The 23,398-nt window shown below is 36.8% G+C and overlaps 6 protein-coding genes across 10 annotated transcripts; 1 reads left to right on the forward strand and 5 right to left on the reverse strand.

The window, feature by feature from the left end:
- Positions 1–70: 70 nt before the first annotated feature.
- LOC149739180 (uncharacterized) lies at positions 71–2,528 on the reverse strand. Of its 2 annotated transcripts, none has more exons than XM_089874235.1 (6): positions 2,223–2,528; positions 1,862–2,152; positions 1,477–1,622; positions 831–980; positions 416–518; positions 71–330 (listed from the first exon to the last, which is right to left on the reverse strand). In XM_089874235.1, the coding sequence occupies exons 1-5, from the start codon at positions 2,524–2,526 to the stop codon at positions 459–461; spliced, it is 951 nt and encodes a 316-aa protein (XP_089730361.1). In that variant the 5' UTR covers positions 2,527–2,528; the 3' UTR covers positions 71–330; positions 416–458. The 2 variants fall into 2 exon arrangements, with proteins under 2 accessions (XP_089730361.1, XP_089730360.1); XM_089874234.1 differs by having other exon boundaries at positions 827–980.
- A 439-nt stretch (positions 2,529–2,967) lies between these two features.
- Positions 2,968–4,787, reverse strand: LOC149739181 (uncharacterized). 2 transcript variants are annotated; one of them, XM_089874239.1, is made up of 6 exons: positions 4,603–4,787; positions 4,241–4,531; positions 4,041–4,186; positions 3,625–3,778; positions 3,212–3,314; positions 2,968–3,106 (listed from the first exon to the last, which is right to left on the reverse strand). In XM_089874239.1, the coding sequence occupies exons 1-6, from the start codon at positions 4,757–4,759 to the stop codon at positions 3,001–3,003; spliced, it is 957 nt and encodes a 318-aa protein (XP_089730365.1). In that variant the 5' UTR covers positions 4,760–4,787; the 3' UTR covers positions 2,968–3,000. The 2 variants fall into 2 exon arrangements, with proteins under 2 accessions (XP_089730365.1, XP_089730364.1); XM_089874238.1 differs by having other exon boundaries at positions 4,041–4,531.
- A 178-nt stretch (positions 4,788–4,965) lies between these two features.
- LOC149739182 (solute carrier family 49 member A3-like) lies at positions 4,966–11,105 on the reverse strand. Its single transcript, XM_089874221.1, has 11 exons — positions 9,903–11,105; positions 8,892–9,030; positions 8,619–8,830; positions 8,068–8,231; positions 7,724–7,809; positions 7,518–7,652; positions 7,342–7,461; positions 6,749–6,901; positions 6,226–6,380; positions 5,679–5,893; positions 4,966–5,128 (listed from the first exon to the last, which is right to left on the reverse strand). Exons 2-11 carry the CDS (start codon positions 8,991–8,993, stop codon positions 4,977–4,979), a joined length of 1,494 nt encoding a protein of 497 aa, XP_089730347.1. The 5' UTR covers positions 8,994–9,030; positions 9,903–11,105; the 3' UTR covers positions 4,966–4,976.
- Positions 11,106–11,241: 136 nt separating this feature from the next.
- On the reverse strand, positions 11,242–13,724 carry LOC149739183 (uncharacterized). Of its 2 annotated transcripts, none has more exons than XM_089874244.1 (4): positions 13,565–13,724; positions 13,022–13,142; positions 12,207–12,361; positions 11,242–11,991 (listed from the first exon to the last, which is right to left on the reverse strand). In XM_089874244.1, the coding sequence occupies exons 1-4, from the start codon at positions 13,611–13,613 to the stop codon at positions 11,672–11,674; spliced, it is 645 nt and encodes a 214-aa protein (XP_089730370.1). In that variant the 5' UTR covers positions 13,614–13,724; the 3' UTR covers positions 11,242–11,671. The 2 variants fall into 2 exon arrangements, with proteins under 2 accessions (XP_089730370.1, XP_089730371.1); XM_089874245.1 differs by having other exon boundaries at positions 11,242–12,046.
- A 754-nt stretch (positions 13,725–14,478) lies between these two features.
- Positions 14,479–19,151, reverse strand: LOC149739184 (multicopper oxidase 3-like). Of its 2 annotated transcripts, none has more exons than XM_089874219.1 (13): positions 18,942–19,151; positions 18,580–18,655; positions 18,379–18,517; positions 18,128–18,314; positions 17,935–18,048; positions 17,652–17,779; positions 17,457–17,573; positions 17,018–17,217; positions 16,568–16,763; positions 16,106–16,300; positions 15,752–15,891; positions 15,305–15,498; positions 14,479–15,020 (listed from the first exon to the last, which is right to left on the reverse strand). In XM_089874219.1, the coding sequence occupies exons 3-13, from the start codon at positions 18,400–18,402 to the stop codon at positions 14,845–14,847; spliced, it is 1,671 nt and encodes a 556-aa protein (XP_089730345.1). In that variant the 5' UTR covers positions 18,403–18,517; positions 18,580–18,655; positions 18,942–19,151; the 3' UTR covers positions 14,479–14,844. The 2 variants fall into 2 exon arrangements, with proteins under 2 accessions (XP_089730345.1, XP_089730344.1); XM_089874218.1 differs by lacking the exon at positions 18,942–19,151 and adding an exon at positions 18,736–18,929.
- Positions 19,152–19,937: 786 nt separating this feature from the next.
- Positions 19,938–23,317, forward strand: LOC149739185 (galactokinase-like). Its single transcript, XM_089874224.1, has 8 exons — positions 19,938–20,192; positions 20,561–20,753; positions 21,013–21,132; positions 21,417–21,555; positions 21,889–22,070; positions 22,242–22,392; positions 22,578–22,740; positions 22,803–23,317. The coding sequence occupies exons 1-8, from the start codon at positions 20,022–20,024 to the stop codon at positions 22,872–22,874; spliced, it is 1,191 nt and encodes a 396-aa protein (XP_089730350.1). The 5' UTR covers positions 19,938–20,021; the 3' UTR covers positions 22,875–23,317.
- Positions 23,318–23,398: the final 81 nt, after the last annotated feature.

The following is a 23,398-nucleotide window of genomic DNA, read 5'->3' on the forward strand; positions in this document are numbered from 1 at the left end:
TCTCATTACTGTATTTTAATTGTATTAAATGTTTCAGGAATTGAAAAATTTTGACTTTCCTTAAAAAAGTGTTAATGATAAAAAAACTGCTGCAAATAAGCCGTTTGACGAATATAAAATGGCGTTTGGTAAACGATTCTCGCTTACAATAAATTTTGTATAGTAAGCCATAGAGACGACTGTAAAACCGGCTATCGTGTCTTTTTCAGTATAAAGCTTGCTGGTGAGTTGATGCCAGTTTAGCAAAGACGACAGCGTAATCTTAAATTGCTTTTTACACATTTTCGAAAATCCTTGTCGAATAGGCTATACACCACCACGTTGACCAAACTGTTAAAACAAGGAAAAGAAATCAAAACTGTGAAAAAATATAAATTAAAACTGTGTTGCATTTTTGCAAAAGAACCATGCTGACCTGTTGCCCATGCTAAGATAAAAGCAAGCTGCGGTTGGTGCAACTATCTCAGCACAGCTCTTTCTAAGAGTGAAGTATGCGATTGATAGTGCCACGATAGGAACTGTAGAAAAGAGAAAGAAATAATTTATAAATACAAATTAACTTATTCCGTGTCTTGTTGTATGAAGATTTATAGTAGAGTGGGGAAGACGGGACACCTTTAGCACATAATATCCAAACATCCTGATCGTGTTTTGAACAATTAACAACGGTCTATGGGAGTCGTGGGGACTTGGTTTTATATTTCTTTAAATATTCTTTGTTTACTACCAAATGGAACGAGAAAATAAAATGAAAAGGTGTCCCATCTTTCCCTACCCCTACTATAAAGTGTTAAAATGGTAGTTTTAAATTAGAGTTTATACTGACTGACGGTGGCTGAAAATCCAAGTTTCATGGTACTTAAATGTACAATCATAGATAATTCCTTCTTCATGTTGCTGGCTCTGGCATGGTTGGCCAACCGTTTCGACTTTTTAAACTGTAGGTGTCCAATACACATGGTCGTTGTCAGTATCAACATCTGGAAAAATGCATTGTACAGTAAGGAAGACGGGACACCTTTATCTCTATTTTCTCGTCTCGTTTAGTAGTAAACAAAGAACATTAAAGAAATTATAAAACTATATGCCCATGACTCCCATTGACCGTTAGTAATTGTTTAAAACACGATAAGGATATTTAGATATTATGGGCTAAAGGTGTCCCATCTTCTCCCACCCTACTATACATCAGGGTGGGGGAGACAGGACTGTGTTTGAAATATTTAACAACGGTCTAGGACTGTGTTTTAAATAATTAACAACGGTCTAGGACTGTGTTTTAAATATTTAACAGCGGTCTATGAGAGTCACAAGGATGTATACGGTCTTGTTTGAATTTTCTTTGTTTACTATCAAATGCGATGGGAAATCAGAATGAAAATGTGTTCCGTTTTTCCCACCCTATACTGTACTATTACACACAGGCTTATAAATAGAATCTGAATATAATAGGAAGTCCGTTTAACAGAAAATTACCGTTAAAACGAAAGGCAGAACTATAAATATTCCCAAAAGAACAATGACCGAGTCGATATTTTTTCTTGCATCGCCTAGGCTGATATACGGATAGTACACAAACAAACTTGGGAAGTAGTTAAACACAAAGCGTTTCGGAAACCACCCTGCAATAAAACAAACTGGTAAAATGCGGAACAAATTTGTAGTTTGTGTTTACGATGAACGATGAGCATAAGCTGACATAGTCGGTTATTCTTTATTATCAAAAAGTGATAAATATTTAAAGGTACGTTGATACATCACTGTATCGAAATCATTGTTTTAAATTGTATGATCTATATACGTAAAAAATGTTCATTGCTAAGCCGTCTATGTCTATATAACAGCAAGGAAATGTATTTACCGGGTACCGAAGCTGTAACGGCTGAAATAATCCAAACGCCAATCAGAACACGATGCAGTGAAGAGTGACTTTGTAATTTGTAGCTGATTGGCCACTGTATCGCGTACAGACGTTCGCAGCTTAGTAGCAGAAGGTGGTACAATGATGATGTGACAGTAAAGACAAACACAACAGCACCTATCACAGCAGGTGCGGTGTTCACCACCGATGCTTGGTACTGCACCAACTCAGCAGCGGTCCAGTTAAGAGTTTTTACAAAGTGATAAACTACCACAGTGAATATATTCAAACCTGTAATGTGCAAATAATTGAATCCTTTATACATAGTTTCTTTGGCCTAGCAATTCAAGTTATAATTTACCTGTTAAAATATCTGCTCCAGCCAGTGATGTGCGTATGACGTCAACCTTTGATTGACGTTTTAAGAATCTGGTGCTAATAATTAGGATGACATTTCCCGCCACTATCATAAATCCAAGTATGAGAAGCAAAGTTATGAAGACAGCTGCATACCGCATGTTACACGCTGGGCAAGCATTCAGAGTCACGTTTTCACATTCAGTGGTGAAATTAGCGGAGCAGAAAACAACAGCCATGCAATTAAATTCAAACACCGTTTGTCCAGTTTGGTTGCTCATTACTTCGTAGTTGTAACTAGAACTCATCTCTTGTAAGCATTAGGTAGGCTATATGCAACCGGGATGTAGTCTACGTTGTAACAACTGTTTATTTCTTCAGCTGCCAGGCACACTTTTATAGTATTCTGTATAGCCTAAACTTCTCATTTGGCATAAATTCATAAACTACACTTTGTCTTTTTCTCAAAGCTAAAGTGGTGTTATCAGACAAATAGCCTACAGCATATTTACAGACGTCTGCTGTATATATGTGTATAAGACGTTTGTAAAATCGTGGTGTTAGTATTTTGTCTGAGATTGCGTCATAGGAAACTGAAAAGACTTAAACCGCGTTGGCACGGAGGTTCTATATGTTATAAAACACAAATTAACTGAATTAAATAAACATAATAACTTAAAACGCATTTCCCAAGTATAAGTACGGAAAGTAACAATGTTAGCATATGCACCCTACCACACTTAGCGTACTCGTTTTTATTTGCATTTCTATTGATCGTATGATTAAGTGCTGCATAACACATTGAGGCGACGGTATCTCTTACAAGTATTTTTGACACTCCGTCGGAAATCTTTGTCCAATAGACTATATATCACCACGTTCACCAAGCTGCAATGAGTGTAACACAGTTATCATTGCTGTATTTATATTGTCGCTGAGTAATGGCACTAAACCACTTTTATATTAAGTAAATATAGACACCATGCAACTAACCTGTTACCCAAGCTAAGATAAAAGCAAGCTGCGTATGGTACTTTAATCTTTCCACATCCCAAATTAAGGGTAAAGTAGGCGATCGAAAGTGAAACAAGTGGAACTAGAAATGGACGAAAAAGGCAAGATTATATTATTTAAATTTAAAAGAATAAATGGTAAGGTGGGGAATACGGGACAAATCATTATAACACGTAATATCCAAATATCCTGATCGTATTTTAAATAATTAACAACGGTATATGGGAGTCGCGAGGATACGGTTTTATAATTCTTTGAATGCTCTTTGTTTGCTACCAAATATAGGACAAAAAAATTGAACGAATAGGTGTCCCATCTCCCCCCACCCTATACTATAAGTTGTGTTTTATATCAACTAGTTTTAAATAATAATATACGTGTATGATACTGACTGATGGTTGCTGAGAATCCAAGCATCATTAAAATCATATGAACAACCATCGACAATTCTTTCTTTATACTTCTGCATCTGTCTTGGTTAGCCAATCTTTTAGACCTTTTAAAATGTTGGTGCCCAATACACAACGTTGCAAACAGCATTACCATCTATATAAGCATACGTTACCATCATTCTTACTTTTAACGTATAGTATAGAGTGGGGGAGATAGGACACCTTTAGCACATAATATCCAAATATTCTGGTTGTGTTTTAAACAGTTAACAACGGCCTATAGGGGGGCTGTGGAGATATGACTTTTTAATTCTTTTAATATTCTTTGTTTACTACAAAACGGGACGAGAAAATGGAATGATAAGGTGTCCCATCTTTCCCCGCCTGCTATACAAGGTAAACAAGTTTGTTTGTACCGTTAAAGCGAAAGGTAGCAGAACGAATATCACCAATAGAGCAAGGACAGATCCGTATTGTTTCACAAAAGCATCTTGGTTTATGCTTGGATAATACACAAATATTAATGAATAGTAATTGAAAGCAAAGCGTCTGGAAAACCAACCTGAAAAAAACGAATCATTATTGTCTAATGAGCTCTGTCTTAGCAACAACCTACCAGGTACCGAAGCTGTAACGGCTGAAATAATCCAAACGCCAATCAGAACACGATGCAGTGAAGAGCGACTTTGTAATTTGTAGCTAATTGGCCACTGTATCGCGTACAGACGTTCGCAGCTTAGCAGCAGAAGGTGGTACAATGATGATGTGACAGTAAAGACAAACACAACAGCACCTATCACAGCAGGTGCGGTGTTCACCACCGATGCTTGGTACTGCACCAACTCAGCAGCAGTCCAGTTAAGAGTTTTTACAAAGTGATAAACTACCACAGTGAATATATTCAAACCTGTAATGTGCATATACCTGAATCCTTTATACATAGTTTCTTTGGCCTAGCATTTCAAGTTTATAAATTACCTGTTAAAATATCTGCTCCAGCCAGTGATGTGCGTATGACGTCAACCTTTGATTGACGTTTCAAGAATCTGGTACTAAAAATTATGATGACGTTTCCCGCCACTATCATGAATCCAAGTATGAGAACCAAAGTTATGAAGATAGCTGCATACCGCATGTTACACGCTGGGCAAGCTAGTAAAGCGGGGTAAGATGGGACATCTTTGGCACATAATATCTAAGTTGTAAACAATTAACAACGGTCTGTCTTCTCTACGAGAAGATTAAGGATACAGCTTTATAATTCTTTGTTTCTATTTCCTACTACCAAATGCGACGATAAATAAGGTGTCCCAAAGATAAGGTGTCCTATCTTTTCCCACCCTACTGTATTTTTACATGGCAGTTATATTGCTGGTACTACATTGTGAAATGTTGTCACTTATAGCATGTTGTTCTGCTTTCATACGGTGGTATTTAGGTCGGAAGAACCCAAGAAGGGCGATGCATAGAATCCCAATGTAGGTCGTGCACACGTACACAGAAACTAAAAAAAGTTTTCGTGTATTTTAAGTTTCTTATGTAACCGGAACAAAACTGTAGTATTATTAGCACGTATTATGTTAAAGGTATCCGCCTAACTACATACATACTCGGGTATTTATATAGTTTGGATTTGTTACATACATTTTACACAATGAGTGTATTTAAAAAGTCTAGGTGTGTGACGTGTACACAAAAAGATACAGCTTTTACTGAGTTAAATTTAGCAGTGTAAACACTATAGCCGCACAAGCAAAACTCGGCGGAAACTCTTTCATGTTCTTTGTTTACTATCAAATGGAACGAGAAAATAGAATAAAACCCATTCCTACCCCTTACTATACATATGCAAACATTGGTAAACTTGAGATCTGACATTTATACCTTGAGTATACAGTACTGTGGGTAACATATTTAACATAACGGCCTATAAAAGTCGTGGCGGTATGGCTTTAATTGGTCTAAGTTTACTATTAAATAGAATGCGAAAATAGAATGAAAAGGTATCCCACCTTCGCCCACACTACTATATATTAAGTCTAGGTGAAACTCACCGCTCATATCGTAAGTTATTGGTGGAACGGCTGCAGTAGCGGTTGCCATGGCAACGGAACTTAACTCAGTAACATCCGAAGGCGTTGTGTATGTCGTTGTTAACACTTCATCGCTTACGTAATGACATTTTGAGTCATAGTAATTGACCTGCTCCGCTGTCATTGGAGATCCGATAGATTGCAGTATGAATATAAGGATGATGGATTGAAGTTGGCTGTATGATAGATAACGACTGATTTTAATTAAAACGATATAAGCGCTACTTCATTTTTAACCGATTAGCGCCTTGATGAATAAAAAAATGTAGCTTGGTTTATTCTCGCATGGCTGGAAAACGACAGTCGATTATAAACGGGTGTTTTTTTTCATAAACCTCGTGCCAGCTTACTATAGTTACCACGTATATAACTTTCTGAGTGTGTTTTTTTGTTAGTGTGGCAATTCAGACAATCCAGTAGTAACCATTATCAGTATTGTACATATGACTAAAAAACTAATGGGTCAATCAAACGTATAATGCAGTTAATATTAAACAATAATTTTTACCCAGAAATCATAATAAGACCAGATGTTGTAGCTGATCCAACAGGATAAGTACACTCAGCACCCAGTTCAACACCGATGGGATAAATTCCAAAGGAAAACAAACCGATCCCGGTAATGAGAATGAGAACCAAATACCCCATGTTGTAGTGGAATGTCTATCGGAGGGAATATAAATTGAATAAACCAGGTGCGGGTAAATGATAAATGTAACTTATTTATCCTCACAAGCACGGCTGGGTAACTATACAGTCGTTACGACACGGGTGTTCTGCTTAATATACCTCGAGCTAGCGTACGAGTTAACGCGTACTTATGGTGGGTGTTTTTTTCTTATTCGATATGCTAATGCACAATTAACAACAAACTTGATTTTAAAAGCAGAACGTTGAAAGAAAAACTAACTATAGTAACTTGGGGTAATAGAAAAATTGGCAAAAGTAAAAGTGTATCTAATGTGCCGCATAAGGACCTATCTTACACCTTATCCATATGTATATTAAATAGTATATAGGAAAACACTTACACAGCTAAAAATAATAATTCCAATCGTTGTAATGACGTAACAGACTTTTACTGTAGATGAAAACTGCTTTGTGATGTCACAGTAGGTTCCTATTATAGCAGCTCCAAGTACACCTGTGCCAGTGAGCACCGCGGAACATACACCGGCCATGGTCTGTTGAATAAGATTATGGGTTGCCGTTTTGTCGTTTATGAGGTTATACAATTTATATGGCTAATTATGATTTAAATTAACAAAAACTTCAGTCGGAGAAAAGCACGTGTATATAGTAGGGTGGGGAAAGATGGGACGCATTTTCGTTCCATATTCTCGTCCCATCTGTTAAGAAACAAAAAACATTCAAAGAATTATAAAACCGTATTTTCACGACTCCTATTGACCGTTGTTAATTGTTTAACACGATCAGGATAATGGGATACTATATGTGCTAAAGGTGTTCCGTCTCTCTCCACCCTATACTATATGATAAATTTGTTTGCATACTTTGTATGCCTGTAAAGAGTTGTTCAATTTAAGTTTATGTATATACACACAGTAGGGTTCAGTACTTTAAGTATTAAATATTTTTTCAAATGCAAACAGTTTTCACTCACGTTGGTGTAACCAAAGGGGCATAAAAGTTGTGCAAGCAACGTGGCGAAAGTTGAGTAAAGACCGATCCCACCGCCGACCGTGAGAACAAGAATCATGTAATCCTTATTTCGTAGTACTTCCTAAAATCGGTTAATTATTATAAAAATGAAAAAAATACAACAACAACAAGCGTTACTTTTATTCCTTTCCCAAAAACCTCCTTTTTCGTTTTATCGCCGCCGGCAGAGGGCGGTAAAGGTGGTTCGCCTGACGTCATAACACAGGTTGTGTAAACAGCACCAGCTGCTGCGGGTACGGCCATCGTAATAAGCTGTAAACATCTGATCGATTAAAGATTGTACCATGATGCCAACAGTCAATAAATATAAAATGATCACCCACGAGATTAAGCATGTCTAATTCTCCTGTAGTCGAGCTCACAAATGTCGGCGAAACAAGCCCTGCGATCACTACACCGACCGGGTTTGCTGAAAGTAAAGTCCTGAAAATTAGATGCTTCTATAAAGGAGCTTATAAGAGCATCAGACGTATGGTAGGTTGAGGTGAAATGGAATTTTTTTTCCTAGCTTTGGCAGATAAATACAGAATATTAAGAGAATTTTATAACTCCAGCCCTGCCAAAAGAGCGTTGTTAATTGTTTAAAACACGTTTAGGAAATATGGGGTTTTGGTGCTAACGGTATCCCATTTTACCCCAAATTACTGTACGTAGGCTATATACGCACCCACAGAGGCAAATGTATTAGCGAGAGTTCGCTGGTCGTCGGCGAACCAAGTTGATGCCGTCTTCGCCGGGGCGTACATGGTAAAAGGCTGACCTAAAGCACAAATAGTCTGCCCGACGAATAATAATGCAATCTTGCCGGTCGGTGGAATGGATTCAATGACGCTGTAAAGAAAAACATGGGATTGAAAACAACTTTATACCAAATAAAAGGGTGCATCATGCACATAGTTTAGTATATATGTGATCAAAAATAAACTGGTTATAAAAAAAACGTAAATTTTGTTCTGAAACGGATATTTGTTTGTGGTAAACAACAAACAGTCACCCGGAGTTCAATTTGTGGTGTGAGCAATTATATTGACCCTTCGCAGTGTTATTTTGCTGCGCCAGGGTATCGTCTGATTGTGATTTGTATTAGGTTACTTATTAATTGAAACTGTGAGTTCCGGAAAAACAAATAGGAGTTGGGTCAAAAGGCGATAAAAATGTGACAAAGGCAATAGAAGCTAGAACGCATGCTTCCCCAAAACAAACATTATTCGTATTAACCTTATTATACGCAGACCGCCACCAATAGCGGTGAGCCACGCAGAAATAAGAAGGGCTGGTTTCAATCCATATTTCTCAAGTACAATAGTCGCAACAGCCCCAACCGGGATTGCCGAGATCATAAAAACCAGCGAGAGTCCGTTCACCGTTGCAAGATCAGTGTTGTAATATTCAACCGTTGGATATGGCACCGCAGTAAAAGTAAGCCAAATCTGCAAACATACAGGAGCTTAATTAAATAATCGTAAAAATGCCACAAATACAATGACTTACCAGCGCTCCACTGAGGTTGCATATTACTACAGAACCTAACACCAACCAACGTTTCGCATACGTTCGGTAATTTTCCTCCAATACACTCTTTTCGTCTTGCATTTTGAAGCCTTTTTACATTAAATTCTGCTGCGTCTATCTAAACAATAAAATCGTTGTTAGGAACTGAAATCTATTGTCCCCTTTTTTCTTTCATTTCTGGGCCAACAGCCAGCTCGTCAGACCGTGCACTCAACATACGCCATGTGTTGTGTAGTCGACTCTGAACAACAAGTGCATTACTATACGTCAATCTCTAGACCCGAAACTCGACCGCTCAACTAACGTGTGGTCCACCTGTCGAATCCTTATATTACTCCGGCGGTTTCGAGTAAAAAGAGTTCACGATGAGCTTTTTAACAACAGAATTAAAATATTGACACTGCACCGACACGCGGCAGTGCTTAAACAACGTTTAATCATCAATTTAGCTTAAACGAGTACCCCGCAAAAACCCTGCGGCGCTAGAAAACTTGCAATTAGAAGATACACAAGGAACAATCAAATACGGTTGGGTTTTCTGAATTATGAAAAACTGTTAATTCGGACTAAGCTTTCAAATTCATCAAAAAGTGTTTACTTTGTAATTTAACGCATACTCTGCACTTAACCAACCGTATCCACAAATTATCCACAAAAGTGAAATATTGAGCAAAATAACAGGTTTACATGGAGTTGTTTAAGTTTTGAGCAGTTGGTCGGAATTTTTATTGATTTTGGAAGCAACATTCAATAACTTAACATCAGCGCCGAAATGATGGGTTTATACCATATATGTGGCGCAGTTAGCGTGCTATTTCTATTAGTTAAAAAAAACAACATTGAAATCCTAAAGAGTGGTCGTAAATTTGCCATTTGCTATACACACTTTTTCATGCAATTGATTTTCAATATTAAAAGTTAAATAATATTAAAAACTTGAATTTAGAATTTGGGGCGGATTTTAAAATAATCTCTTACAAAAAGCTGCACCTGCGCAATTTTCATATGAACTCACAACTTCATTCTCAGAGGCGAATACTAAAATTAGCAGGAAAACTAAAAATAGCTTCAGCAATCTTCGGGTTTCTTCCGCCAGCGCAGATATACGATAAGCATAGGCTGTCAGTTCGCGACCTGGATGGCTTCAAATTTCAAAGAGAAATGTGGTTTTCTTTTCAACCAAGTGCGCCTAAAGGCACCATGGCAAAATATAAACACAACAACCAGATTACGTTATTTCTCATTGCAGTATAGGACACTTTGTTTGCGTTAACACTTCAGAAATCTGCCATATCATTCGACGTTTTGCAAATCAATATATAGTAGGTCGGGGGAAGATGGGACACCTTTACCAAAAATATCCAAATAACCTATGGTGTTTTAAAGAATTAACAACGGTCCATGGGAGTCGTGAGGATGCGGGTTTATAATTATTTAAGGGTTCTTTGTTTACTACCAAGGGTTGAAAAGGTGTCCCATCTTCTTCTCGCCCGGTTCACACGTTTGGGGTTACCCACAAAGTTAGCTCAAGAAAGCTTTGTAATTCTTAGTACAGGGTTATATATACATAGACCGTTGTTTATTATTTAAACGTGATTATAGGATACATTTGTATATTATGTGCTTAAGGTGTCCCAACCTACCCCATGTAGTATTTACTACCTAATATGAGGGGAAAGCATTCTGATCGTATGGTATTACGCGTAAAAATTAAACCAAGACAGGTTTGCGTTTTACTCAACGTCAATACCTATTGTTACGTAAACGTTCGTTTCGCTGCACTCGGCTGTTGTTTGTGTAATAAACCAATGATGTTATTCAACAAAACAACAGTGATATCAAAACAAACGTCAAAAGGAACGTCACATTACGTATTTCAATACGTAGTACCGTGGTTTTCTGTTCATTTTAAGTGCAGACAAAACAAGGCAGTGCTGGTAAACGAATTTTCCGTTGTATATTGTATAAACGTTGACTCGAATTGTTATACATATACAATTGCTAATTGTTATGTATAGTAGGGAGGGGTAAGGTGGGACACGTTATCTTTTCCCTTTCTGGTCATATTTGGTAGTACTGTATAAACAAAGAATATTAACATAATTATAGAACTTTAACCCAGCTTCTCTATAACAGCGATGTTAATTTTTTAAAACACCTTCGGAAACTATGGAATTCAGGAGCAAACTGTATCCCAACTTACCCCACAGCATCCTATATACGCAGTAGGTTCGGTCCCCCGTTGTTCTTCGTGTTTAAAATTGCTACTAAAGCTACCATAATCCGCAGTGTATTCATGGCCGCACTGGCGTTAAGTGAACATGGACAGTTACATTGTGTTATTTATTGAAAACGAAAGTTACAGAAAACGTTAGCTGCTCACGGATTCAGGGTGATCAATAATATAATACCAACATGCAATCAAAGTATTACGAAAGAGTATTTCACATAACGAGAACAGAAAAATGAGCGAACACTTTACATGATTACGGAAATAAATACTGTTTTAACCATAATTAAATCTGCACAATTTATTAACTAAACTAATAAAAATCCAATCTGCAAAAAATCAGTGATTTTGTAATTTTTTAGATAAACTGCATTGTAAGCGTTCAAATTGTGTAAAATTGTTACTAAAAATAAAACATTCACAAAAACAGTTTTTCACAAATTGCTATTGTAATTACCCCATTAGCTCAATGGGTAGCTTTTCAAGTTTTTAAACAAATTTCAAATTTGTTTATGGCAAGGTTTTGTATTTACAATCCATAAGGGGAAGGGGCAGTTGCTGGTGGGTGCGATTCTGAATTATACAACGTGCCATCTTGTCCTTTATATTCAGGGTTGGTTGCTGGTGGTGGGGGTTCATAGGGAGGGGGCTGCGTTTGATAACCCTGCTGTGTTGGATACGGTTGGGGCTGGGGTGGGTAGGGGGATTGGCTGGGATAGGGTTGGGGGTGTGGTTGGGGTTGGGGTGGGTAAGCAGATTGGCTGGGGTAAGGTTGGGGTGGGTAGGGGGGTTGTTGGGGTGGGTATGCGTTTTGGGGAACATGGGCATACCCAGTCGGGTTGGTTACACCTAGATAAAAACAATTTGTCAATATACGAATACATATCCTTGTAACTTGTTGTATCTGTGAAGTGAGGTAAAAAAAAATTAAAATTGAATCGTCACTTTTAGCAAAATGTGGTAAAGTAATAATAATAACATAATATAAGACCACACGTATCACATAACCAAAACTACACAAGTATAAAACTAGTTTATAATGTAGTGTTTTAAAGTTTACTTACCAACTACAGGTTGTTGTGTATGTACAGTGGTAGTTGTGACCACGGGAGGGTTATGGTAAGTGGGTTGGTTCCTTTTACAGCAGCATACACATGCAGCAATACAACCACCAATACAAAGCAGAATTCCGACCACAATTGCAACGATTACACCAATGCTGAGAGATTTATTGGTTCAACAATCGGAATTTTAATTAGATTTCACACAAAATGCTGGTTCGTATTTTCAGTTTCTGTTGTTCTTCTTGTAACATCGCAAATATATTTCATATACTGATACACATTGGCAAATTTCACTCTTTACTGCAGATTCTCTTTATAATATTTATTTTAACTATCGGCAGTTTAACTGAGCATCAACAAGTTCTATCATTCGTGTTAGCTTTCATACGTATCGATTTATTGTTATCAAGTTATTGAGAAAAGAGTATATATAAAAAATATATATAAAAAATGTTAGTACAAGTACAACACATTCTTTTACTGCCTAAAACACACCCCTTTTAGACCTTACTCTGGGGGTATGACCGCCTCGCTTTTTTAACTTACATTTGTTAAAAAGATCAAAAACTTGGCGCTCTCATATTTTTTTAAAAAGATCAAATATTTGGCTGCTATGGCAGTGTAAGGGTTAGTTCGGTTTAAATCATAAAGAAAGAGGAATTTATTACAGACTGTTGCCTTTAATATTAATTGCGTACTTTTGTAACTGACTAACTGATGCAGCATTAAAAGAGATTAATTGAATAAACATTCATTTAATTGAAGTATGTTAAATGCCCATGGGCTTTTAAATGCCTAGTCTGTTAAATGCTTACCTGATGGTTGTAACAGTTGAAGAAATACTGGTCTCAAAGTCACAACACAGGTTGTTTGAGCAACATAATTCTGATCCTGGACAATCCAGTAAATCACTGCAGTATTTTCCCACTGCATCCCCTGCACAACAACAACTATTTTAAAGACAAATAAAAAATACAAAAATATATATCGTAATTTGTTTGCTTTTTATCATCAGGTCAGGAGCGTGGAGCATATATGATACACATTCAGTTACATAACCAAAATTGTAGCAAACGAATTTAGGTCAAACATATTACATATTTAATATTCACCAATCAATTTATAAGACATTACAGTGTTAAATACAATGAAAAGCATTAATTTGGGAAGTAAAACAAAGAGGTTACTCATTATCCTTATGACTTTGTATAATAGCACTGAAATAGCAGTTTAATGAAAAGTTCTAAAATTATGAATTGTATATTTTACACATTATGATACGAACTTAAAAACAGCATATATGCTATATAACGTACATATAGACCTTATATTTATATTATAGTAAGATCTTTACTTACCTAAAGCTGCTAAACTGGCAAAAATGACAGCACATATGAAGTAATACATTTCACCGATTCAGGAAAATATTGAAGTAAGTTGATATGTAAACAAGGTATCTAAATGTATAGTACAGAGAACGGTAACTTTTAGCCGCCATTTTCGATAACCTCATAACGAAGGACTCTGCTTCATATAACGATAGAAATCTAAATGTATATTCGTCACGCTTGTGCAATATAAAAGTACCAGGGTGAGTTATTCTTTAATATAATACAAAGAGAATAAAGCTCCGAGTTATCACGTATGTGAATATGTGGGCTTTGTTTCTTTTGTCAAAACTTTGTTAGTAATGTTAACTGTTGTTTTGTCGCCATACCCTGTCTTTTCGTTTTTTTATTTAAAACTTATATCAAAACTTCTCCACCGTAATCGAAGAAACAAATAAGGTATTATTATAATGACCAGAGTCGTATAAACACCGAGTAGTCCAACTGCCGTCTATGTGTGTCCAAAATAGAGCAAAAGTGGTGACTTTGACAAAGGGTTTAAACGAACTTGTTAAGTTTTGTTTGTGTTTTCCTATTGTGGGAAGGTGTAAAACAGTTTCTATTTACCTTACCAAACATTTTTTAGAAAAAATGTATAAATTTAGCCGCATTAAATGACTAAAATGTCGCAAATCAACCGCTTCTAATCATATTTTGACTTTTTTTGACACAGAAAACAAATAACACATGTTTTTTACATTTTTCAACCTTTAAATTTGTTTTTAGGCCCAAGTTTTTCTGTAATTTACCGAAAAACATACATTTTCCCTATACCTACTGTGTTATTTTGGACCCAAATTGCCGTTCAATTTGTGTTTTACGTAACAATGGGTTGGACTACTCGGTATTTCTATGGCTCTGATAATGACAATGGAGGACGTGGGTTGGAAATATACAAACTTGTTTTTTATTAAATGCGTACAACAACTCTGCAAATCAAACAAACGATTGTAAGAGCTTCATGCTATAAAGTTTAGTTGTCATTAAATATTGTTATAAAAAGCATTTGCAATATCGTTGCGAGAAAAACGTTTATGCACCTAAATCAGAATATAGTAGAATGGGGTAAGATGGGACACATTTTTAATCTATTTTATTTACCCATTTGGTGGTAAATAAAAAATATTTGCAGAATAATATAACCGTAGCCCGCAACTCTATCAGCGCGTTGTTAATTAACATAAACCGAAGCAGCAGTTATGGGTTTTAGGTGCTAACGGTATCCCATCTTATCCCGCAGTACTATATTACTATGCAATTAAAACATAAAGGACGATAGTCCAAATATACAAAGCAATTGATGCGCGGTTAACTTGAACGGCTTTACTGTGGCTGCTGGCCGCTTCCCAATTACCACACTTTGGGAAATTGCTTGGGATATTGTTCTTATAACTTTGTTCACCTACTCTGAAAGCCATCAGCATACCTGTGGAATAAGTTAAGGTTAATAACACACGTACTCCAAGTCACAGTACCAAGTAAAACTATAGCCTACATCGCCGTGGGTAAAGTGTTTGTTTGGTTACTCATGCGTTTTTCTGAAAGTCAGTCGGTCATACAGAAATCAACCATTCACGAAGTTACATAGGTGGTAACTCGCAAGCGGGCACGCAAAAATAAAGAAAGTTACCTATAGTCCTACATCATCACACCATAGCTTAATCGGTTATGAAGTTTTATTATTAACTGCAAGTGTCTTTCGGTATATACCTGCTTCAAGGTGAAATGAGAGGTGACAATGAAATGACCAAACGCCCGGGTTGTCAGCAATAAATCGGATAACGATGTATCCTCCATCAGGTACAATCACAGAGTCTTTCATAACAGGATTATTGAAATTGTAGGAGATAGACCCATTACGGTGAAGCTGCTGCACTTCGTCAAGTGAAATGGAGCCTTTCACTCTATAAAGTCGGCGTTTTAACAGCGAGCTCTTGCGTATAATTAACTTAGACGTTCTGTACCGGTTTGGAGTAATGTAGAGAGTTCAGAAGCACAGATAATGTAACTAGCTTTCTTTGTCACATGCGGCGCAACGCTGACGCATGTTTACCAAATTTATACAGCACCCAGTGTTAACTATACTATTATAAGGGTGTTGTTCTCAAACTTAAGCTCAGTATTTCTAATATTTATGAATCTAAATATAAACCTTACTTATTCATGGCTACTACGGCAAAGTGATAGCCGTGTAAATGCATAGGATGACCAGCATTAAACGTTCGACCTTCGTCAAAAACAACTAGTTCAACAACACTTCCAAGTTGAACGTCAGCAATGTGGGTGCATGCTCGAAACTGCAAACAAAGTAAACCACATTTTGAAATCGCAAATAATGCTTTAGCGCACAGCATGTATCGATGATCAGTCAAACACATGAAAAGTCTACTGATCGCGGTACACAAAACGTTTTATAACACGTTCCATTTTATCATTTCCTATAAAAACAATATTAATAATAAAAAGCGCACAAGTAAAGTATTTTCACAAAATTAAACGAAAAATTTATACCTCAGTTTTGGGTACGTTAACACCCGTAAATGTATTGCATATTGTCGATTCATCAATGTCGTCGTACTGGCTGAGAATCGGTGAATGGGGGGATAGATACGTCACGTTGTTCAGCTGTGGGCTGTATAGATGGTGGTCTCTTGAAACAGATTTAATCGGATATAGAATACTGTCGTGGTAGGACGGGTTGTTAACCTGTAGTATACAAAGGTGCTTGATAAAACGCAAATTTAGGTTTAATATATAGTAGGGTTGGTGGGGCAAGATGGGGCATATTTTCGTTATCTTTTCTTATCCCATTCGACAGTGGAAAAGGATTTTTTACAGAAATATAAACCCGTAGCGCCTCGACTCTTTAAAATCGCGCGTTTTTTTTAAACATAATCCGGGAATATGGGATTTATAGGTACGCTAACGATATACCATGTTTCCCCACAGTAGTGTACATATCTCTCTGCTTACTAGCTTAAAGTCGAAACCAATAAAGTGAACAACGTCTGGTTTCTGAGTTAATCTAGTTTCCACATTCTTAATGGTCGACAAGTTTGTCACGTATTTCACGTTCGATGTTTCCTTTTCGTTGAGCGGATTAATTTTCGTTTGATTGATTGTGTCCGGTGTTGAAGCAGGCCGGGCGCCGCTGGTTGAGTTTCTATACCTATGGATTGGGGCTTTGGTCAGTTTATTTAACCAATGGAATGTGCGGAAGCCAATCTCGAATATTTTAGGACTGCAATTTAACAAAATAAAAACATTTTATGCTCATTATTAAACTAAGCTCTGAAAGTCCAGCAGTACGATCCATATCAAAAAATCTTATAAGAAAATTCGCAACAGTGGCGCAACCAACCTTGACCTCTACAGCCAGTATACAATCAACATCAAATAATGTTTGAAAGGAAATGTACCAACCACAGCACAGCTCTTTGTGAACTATTCATACAATCAGCAAGTCCTTGTATTCGAATCCAGTAGCTAGCCGCTTCTTGATTTGCGTTTAACACGAAGTCATATCGTTCACCTCCATGCGTCACTAATGACGTTACATTGTATGCAGTGACGTCAACACCATCCGTGGCGATAATAGTGAGAATATGGTAATCCACAGTAAGCTTTTAAACAAAAATATATTATATACTACACTGTGGGGTAAGATATATTACCGTTATAGAACCTAAAATCCATATTTCCTGTTCGTGTATTGAACTGGAAGCGGTTGTATAATGATTCCGTTAACATTCTTTATTTACTACCAAAGACAAGTAGGAAAAAATGAAAACATGTACCATCTTACCCCACGCTACTGTACTTTTAATCTCATGAAAATGTTAACAAAGCAGTCATGTTTTACCTCGAACGGACAAAAAACCGCAGCATTGTTAATGACTCGAAACCGATAGCGCTTCCCATGAGTTACCGAGTACTTCATCATCGGCGTGTAAATTGTTTCGTTATTTCTCTGGTATTTCTGTTAACGTATAACTCTGTCAAGTTTGAACAATAACTCTCGAAAATACCAATGTAGGTCCATATAGCGCGCTCTTACAGTATATTCCCCTTTTCCGTTGATTAGCATGCCTTCTCCTTTATTATTCCCATTTGAATGGTGATGTTGAATGTATTTTTCCATGGTAGTTTGATGAAGCCAGTCGCCAACTAAAATCGTGTGTTCGTCTGTAAAACTACAAAGTATGAAAAATTGACGTCACAAGCATATCAATTAAACGCGTGCGTGTTATAAATTATCATATAGGATTTTCACGGTTTAAAATGACAGCGAAAACACTTGACATTATAAATATATTACGCTTATAGAAACTACCACTAACCGTCATCATAAGCCCCAAAGTGCGGATTGCTAGCATCAGGTTTTCTCACTACAAAGCTACCAAACACACCATCTGAGCGATGGAAGCCAACGTGTGCGTGCCACCAATGGGTACCTGACATCAAATATATCTATGTTTATTTCTAAATGTTTTGTAACTCACACGAAGGGAAATTTTTTAACGAATGAATTACCAGCAGGTGTAGCTGTGAAGTTATACACAAAAGTTGTCTGTGGTGGAATTGGGCACTGAGTTAGCATTGGAACCCCGTCCATCCACGGCGTACCTCGCTGTGACATACCATGCCAATGTATAGTGGTTGCTTCCCCATTATCTAAGCGATTATGCACTCGGACAACAACACGATCGCTCTCGCACACCTGGATGCATTGAACGTTATTTGCTTTTTGCTTGCGTTGACGACTCGGCAAATAAAACACCCACAGTAATAGAAGGACCCGGAAGCATTCGGTTGACAACAGTAATAGCGCGAGGATGGCCGTCAGCGGCAACGCATTGTGGTCTACTACAGTCCGACTCAACAAACGGGCATTCAAAGCAGGCCTTCGACAACGTTGAATACCTGATGGCACAATACATTTGCGTTCTTATACTTACAAACTATAAATGGACGTCTATGCTTACCACTCTACGGTAAAATTGTATTCGCACACCCTTGTGCTTTCGGATTGACATACTCTGTCGCACGGATGAGGTGCGTCTGCATATCAACACATAAAATTAATTGCAGTGCTTAAAATAGTGCCTGTATTTTCATAATATTTAAACTAAGCACTTTACCTTCGCCAATTACAACTGTCCAGAAAACGCAGATAACTAAAACAATTTTAACTGCCTTTTCCACCATACCGAAGCTTAGCAGTGCAGAAAAAATTAAATCACAGTATTCTTTTAACAAACAAAACAGACAAAAATGGAGAGGTAGCAAGGCTGTTGTACACGATGAAAATAACATAGTCTGCTCCCAATTAGGAGTCGGTAGTTACCCAACGTTCGACGACCTTTTTTTGCACAAAAGGTCTCCTTTTTTCAAAAGCGAGTGATTCCTAATTCATCAATGAGCTACGTCGCAGACCGCACGAACAAACCGTGGCTTGAAACATAACGCTATAGATGTACGATTCTACAATTTAAATAAAATTTACAAGTTACCTAAAAACAGTGCGACATTATTACGGTAAAAGTTAATATTGTTGTTTATGTGGCACAGAAACCAGCAGAACCCGTTAATTTCAATAGATTAGTGACAAGTTGCAGAATAATATTAATATAAATTCTTTTTATTTGGTGTCACATCTAACCCGCTTTATAGTTGTGCAGGTATTTATTGTCAAACTTTGAAGTGGTTGTTTTAATTCAATGTTTTTTACCTCGTGGGTAAACATCATATTATACTGATATAATAACCAGATAATGAATTGTAAAGAATTATATTTAAATTATAGTACGTGCCCATTAATTAGGGGGGGGGGGTGCAGAGTCGTATAAACACCGAGTAGTCCAACTGCCGTCTATGTGTATCCAAAATAGAGCAAAAGTGGTGACTTTGACAATGGATTTAAACGAACTTGTTAAGTTTTGTTTGTGTTTTCCTATTGTGGGAAGGTGTAAAACAGCTTCTATTTACCTTACCAAACATTTTTTAGAAAAAATGTATAAATTTAGCCGCATTAAATGACTAAAATGTCGCAAATCAACCGCTTCTAATTCTAATTTTTGACTTTTTTTGACACAGAAAACAAATAACACATGTTTTTTACATTTTTCAACCTTTAAATTTGTTTTTAGGCCCAAGTTTTTCTGTAATTTACCGAAAAACATACATTTTCCCTATACCTACTGTGTTATTTTGGACCCAAATTGCCGTTCAATTTGTGTTTTACGTAACAATGGGTTGGACTACTCGGTATTTCTATGGCTCTGGGGGGGGGTGTCTCTTGTAATATACGATGTTTATGCAGAAAGATTTATTATGGGAGTTCACCCATGTGGTTTCGTGGCATTTGTTTGTTTACGTTTTACTCGTTTAGGTTACATTGGTCTGCAGGCAAGTGGTTGAGATAAAAATGACTGGATTAAGTGCGATCCCATCTATTTCTGAATTGGTGAAGCGAGCCAAGGCCGAATTCACCGCTCAATTCCCGGGATATGAACCAACCGTTGTTACTTGTGCACCCGGCCGAGTAAATTTAATCGGAGAGCATACTGATTACAACGATGGATTTGTTTTTCCAATGGTAAGATGATGTTCTATTCCAACAAAACATACACTGTTGGTAGATCACTAATGTGGAAAACTTGTAAAACTACAATGTTTATAGCAATAAAACAGTACTGTTAAATTTATTAACCAAAAATAAAGGGTGCCAGTAAAGAATCTTAGTAAAGAATCGCTTTTATTTGCTAACCAATAACCCCCTAACAACCAACCTCATGCACTTTCCACCAGCTTATTCTGCTTTGTACTGGAGGATTCATTACCAGTGCAAAATAAAGTTTAACAATTTAAAAACTACATAATGGCCGCCATTATTTATTTATACAGTTTTATAATTATATATATCACTATTCAACCAATTTTTAATCAAGTTAATAATTGAACTAGGCACTGCCTTTGGTTACCATCATGGCGGGGTGTATTGATTCATCATCTTCCCAAATCACCGTGGCAACCACTGCTCAAACAACGGACGAACCTAGAGTTGTTCAGTTTGAATCTCCTAAACCTGGATTACCCCTTACACCTGGAAAGCCAACATGGGCGAATTATGTAAAAGGGGTGGTCCAATGCTTTAATTGTAAGGATTTTTTAATGTGCATTCTGTATGCATGTTCAGAACTTGTGTGCCTGAAAATATATTTAATTGTGATGTCTCATTGTCATTGTATGCTATATATGTATGACTGTATTAATTCTCATCCAAATGAATAAGTTTATATTTTACTTAACTAAGTAGAAGAAATGGTGCAGTTTTACCTTATATTCATTCTTGCCCAAAAGAATATATTGTTATAACTTAACCAAGTGTAACAACTTTACCTTATACATAATTGCAGTGGCTTCCATTCCTGGTTTCAAAGCTGTGTTGGTAAACAGCGTTCCAGTTGGAGGTGGAGTGTCAAGTTCTGCGTCATTAGAAGTTGCTGTGTATACCTTCCTTGAAGCAATAACAGAAGGTTACACGTGCTTGTATTTCTGTAATTTAGAACTTTTTTATGCTCTAGTAAGTATCAAAAGTTACGATAAGATATGTGTTATGTTTTTATATATTATTTGCATAATTATGTAACCATATATGTGTAACTTTGAGGGTAAATATTTTTTGAAATCTTTATTTTGTATGTATCACATAAGCCGACAATGGTGGCAGCACCAAGCTTCGAACCCGTATCCCCTGGTCTAGAGGCCGGTGTATACCCGCTGTGCCAAACATAATATGACTTCAACCTGCTTTCTGTAGTCTCTGCACCAGTTCTTCAAACCAAAGCCTTGTCTTGTCAATCAGCTGAACACAAGTTTGCAAACATGCCATGCGGGATAATGGATCAGTTCATATCCGTTATGGGTAAAGCTGGTCATGGCCTGCTTATAGACTGCAGGTATTCTAACAGAAACTGTAGGAACAAATGTATTTAAAAAAACAATTGCCTTATTTAAATCATGCATAATTGTATAATTTTAAAATTTGTAAATTCCCATTTATAAAACCTTTAAATAAGTGCAGTTAAGCTAATATTTAAAAAGATATTTCATCTTAAACTACATTGGTAAGGTCCTGCAATGCAACTGGCCATTGAACCCGAGATTTAGGCCAGAGTTGCCTATTTCTCTAACTCCCCTACTGCATGAACCTGACCGGGTGTTGAAGCTAAACGTTACTGATGATTTACCCGGACATATTTTTCACTGTCGTTTTAAAACTACTTTAACAGATCCATGGAGTCCACCCTGATACCAATTGATGATCCAGATGTTTCTGTTCTTGTGACAAACTCAAATGTTCGACACGAACTCACAGGAAGTGAATATTCTGACAGAAGACGACAATGTTATGCGGCTGCTGAGATTATGAAAGTGAGAAGCCTCCGCAAAGCTACAATGAAAAACTTGGAAGGTAAAAATGTTACTTCATTTTAAAGTTTAAGATGTGTTTGCGTTAATTAGCAGAGAACATGTTATTATTACTCATACATTGTAAAACGAGGTTGTTGTATGTCATTGTGTAAAACGATTAAATGACTACTTTTATACATATTAGTCATGCAATTTATATTTTTACATGCAGACCATAAAGATAAAATGGATAACATTACATTTCAAAGAGCAAGACATGTGATTGGAGAGATAAATCGAACGATGGATGCAGCTGATGCTCTTAAACTCGGAAACTACAAATTGTTTGGTGAACTGATGATAGAAAGCCATAATTCACTCCGGTGGGTCTTTTTGTCTTTGTAACAATTTTTGCCCATGGAGCACACATAGTATTTTTTTGTTACGTTAACTTTCTAGTCTCTCTTGCAACCCTATAACAGTGGAAAGGGTTGAGTTATGTGGAATTGGTGAAAGAAATTATTTCTTTGTTTGTGTCAACAATTGAAAATTTGTCTATTGTTCTCAGAGATGATTATGAAGTAAGCTGTAACGAGGTAGATGAGTTGGTTGACAGTGCACTTGAATGTCCTGGCGTGTACGGAAGCCGCATGACGGGCGGTGGGTTTGGTGGATGCACAGTCACACTCGTTAAAACTGACAAAGTGGAAGCGGTTGTCTCACATATGCAGGTTGGTTGGTATATGCTGGATAGAGCAGGAGTACCAAGGCTCTACATGTTTTAATTTTTTAGGCAAAATACTCGGGAAACGCCACTTTCTTCATTACCAAGCCTTCTCAGGGTGCGATGGTGATAGAAAAGTAATCAAAGACCCATCATGCTACTATAAGGTGTACTTTATATAACCAGATATCTTCAATTTTTTTTACAATTGTCTTGAAGCATGAAATATGAAAACATAACTGTATTACCAATGTAATTTTTAGCGCTTTAAGTTCTGAGTATACGTTGAATATTTATTTTTATCATAGGTAGGTGCTCACAAAAAGGTTTAGTGCATATTTTACAAATTTAGGTGCTTTGTTTCCCAAATACGTATTTAGGCAGAATTATTAAGTACTTATTTAGTAGATTAAAAGAATATGCATGTTAATATTTCATTCTATTGCATTTGAAACCGTATAATGTAAATGCACACAGCACACTGAACAACTTTTAACTAACATACCAATTTATGTACTTTTAATGCATACGAAATTGCAGTAAACAGTAATTGGTGCTTTTAAATAAACTCAATAAACGGGAAATGGTCGTTGTATTTGATTTGATCATTAGGCCTAATGCATTTAAGCAATGTATTGCATAAAGGTGGGATGTAGCAATGCGCG

The sequence above is a fragment of the Ciona robusta genome, chromosome 3 (genome assembly GCF_009617815.1).
Source record: "Ciona robusta chromosome 3, ASM961781v2".
NCBI lineage: Eukaryota > Metazoa > Chordata > Ascidiacea > Phlebobranchia > Cionidae > Ciona > Ciona robusta.

Excerpts from the sequence above, each read along its gene's own strand:
- LOC149739180 (XM_089874234.1), bottom strand. The coding sequence starts at position 2,526 with ATGAGTTCTAGTTACAACTACGAAGTAATGAGCAACCAAACTGGACAA. Across the intron at positions 2,153-2,222 it reads TGGAGCAGATATTTTAACAG|GTTTGAATATATTCACTGTG; the intron begins GTAAATTATAAC and ends TGCACATTACAG. Across the intron at positions 1,623-1,861 it reads CGTTACAGCTTCGGTACCCG|GGTGGTTTCCGAAACGCTTT; the intron begins GTAAATACATTT and ends GTTTTATTGCAG.
- LOC149739181 (XM_089874238.1), bottom strand. The coding sequence starts at position 4,759 with ATGCGGTATGCAGCTATCTTCATAACTTTGGTTCTCATACTTGGATTC. Across the intron at positions 4,532-4,602 it reads TGGAGCAGATATTTTAACAG|GTTTGAATATATTCACTGTG; the intron begins GTAATTTATAAA and ends TGCACATTACAG. Across the intron at positions 3,315-3,624 it reads TGGATTCTCAGCAACCATCA|TTCCACTTGTTTCACTTTCG; the intron begins GTCAGTATCATA and ends GTCCATTTCTAG.
- LOC149739182 (XM_089874221.1), bottom strand. The coding sequence starts at position 8,993 with ATGCAAGACGAAAAGAGTGTATTGGAGGAAAATTACCGAACGTATGCG. Across the intron at positions 8,232-8,618 it reads GGCGGTCTGCGTATAATAAG|CGTCATTGAATCCATTCCAC; the intron begins GTTAATACGAAT and ends TTTTCTTTACAG. Across the intron at positions 7,462-7,517 it reads TTTTTGGGAAAGGAATAAAA|GAAGTACTACGAAATAAGGA; the intron begins GTAACGCTTGTT and ends AACCGATTTTAG.
- LOC149739183 (XM_089874244.1), bottom strand. The coding sequence starts at position 13,613 with ATGTATTACTTCATATGTGCTGTCATTTTTGCCAGTTTAGCAGCTTTA. Across the intron at positions 13,143-13,564 it reads TGCCAGTTTAGCAGCTTTAG|GGGATGCAGTGGGAAAATAC; the intron begins GTAAGTAAAGAT and ends GTTGTTGTGCAG. Across the intron at positions 12,362-13,021 it reads TCAACTGTTACAACCATCAG|CATTGGTGTAATCGTTGCAA; the intron begins GTAAGCATTTAA and ends TAAATCTCTCAG.
- LOC149739184 (XM_089874218.1), bottom strand. The coding sequence starts at position 18,910 with ATGTTATTTTCATCGTGTACAACAGCCTTGCTACCTCTCCATTTTTGT. Across the intron at positions 18,315-18,378 it reads TTCCGGGTCCTTCTATTACT|GTGTGCGAGAGCGATCGTGT; the intron begins GTGGGTGTTTTA and ends CAATGCATCCAG. Across the intron at positions 17,780-17,934 it reads CTTTGGGGCTTATGATGACG|ACGAACACACGATTTTAGTT; the intron begins GTTAGTGGTAGT and ends GTAGTTTTACAG.
- LOC149739185 (XM_089874224.1), top strand. The coding sequence starts at position 20,022 with ATGACTGGATTAAGTGCGATCCCATCTATTTCTGAATTGGTGAAGCGA. Across the intron at positions 21,133-21,416 it reads CCTTGAAGCAATAACAGAAG|TCTCTGCACCAGTTCTTCAA; the intron begins GTTACACGTGCT and ends TGCTTTCTGTAG. Across the intron at positions 22,393-22,577 it reads GAAAGCCATAATTCACTCCG|AGATGATTATGAAGTAAGCT; the intron begins GTGGGTCTTTTT and ends TATTGTTCTCAG.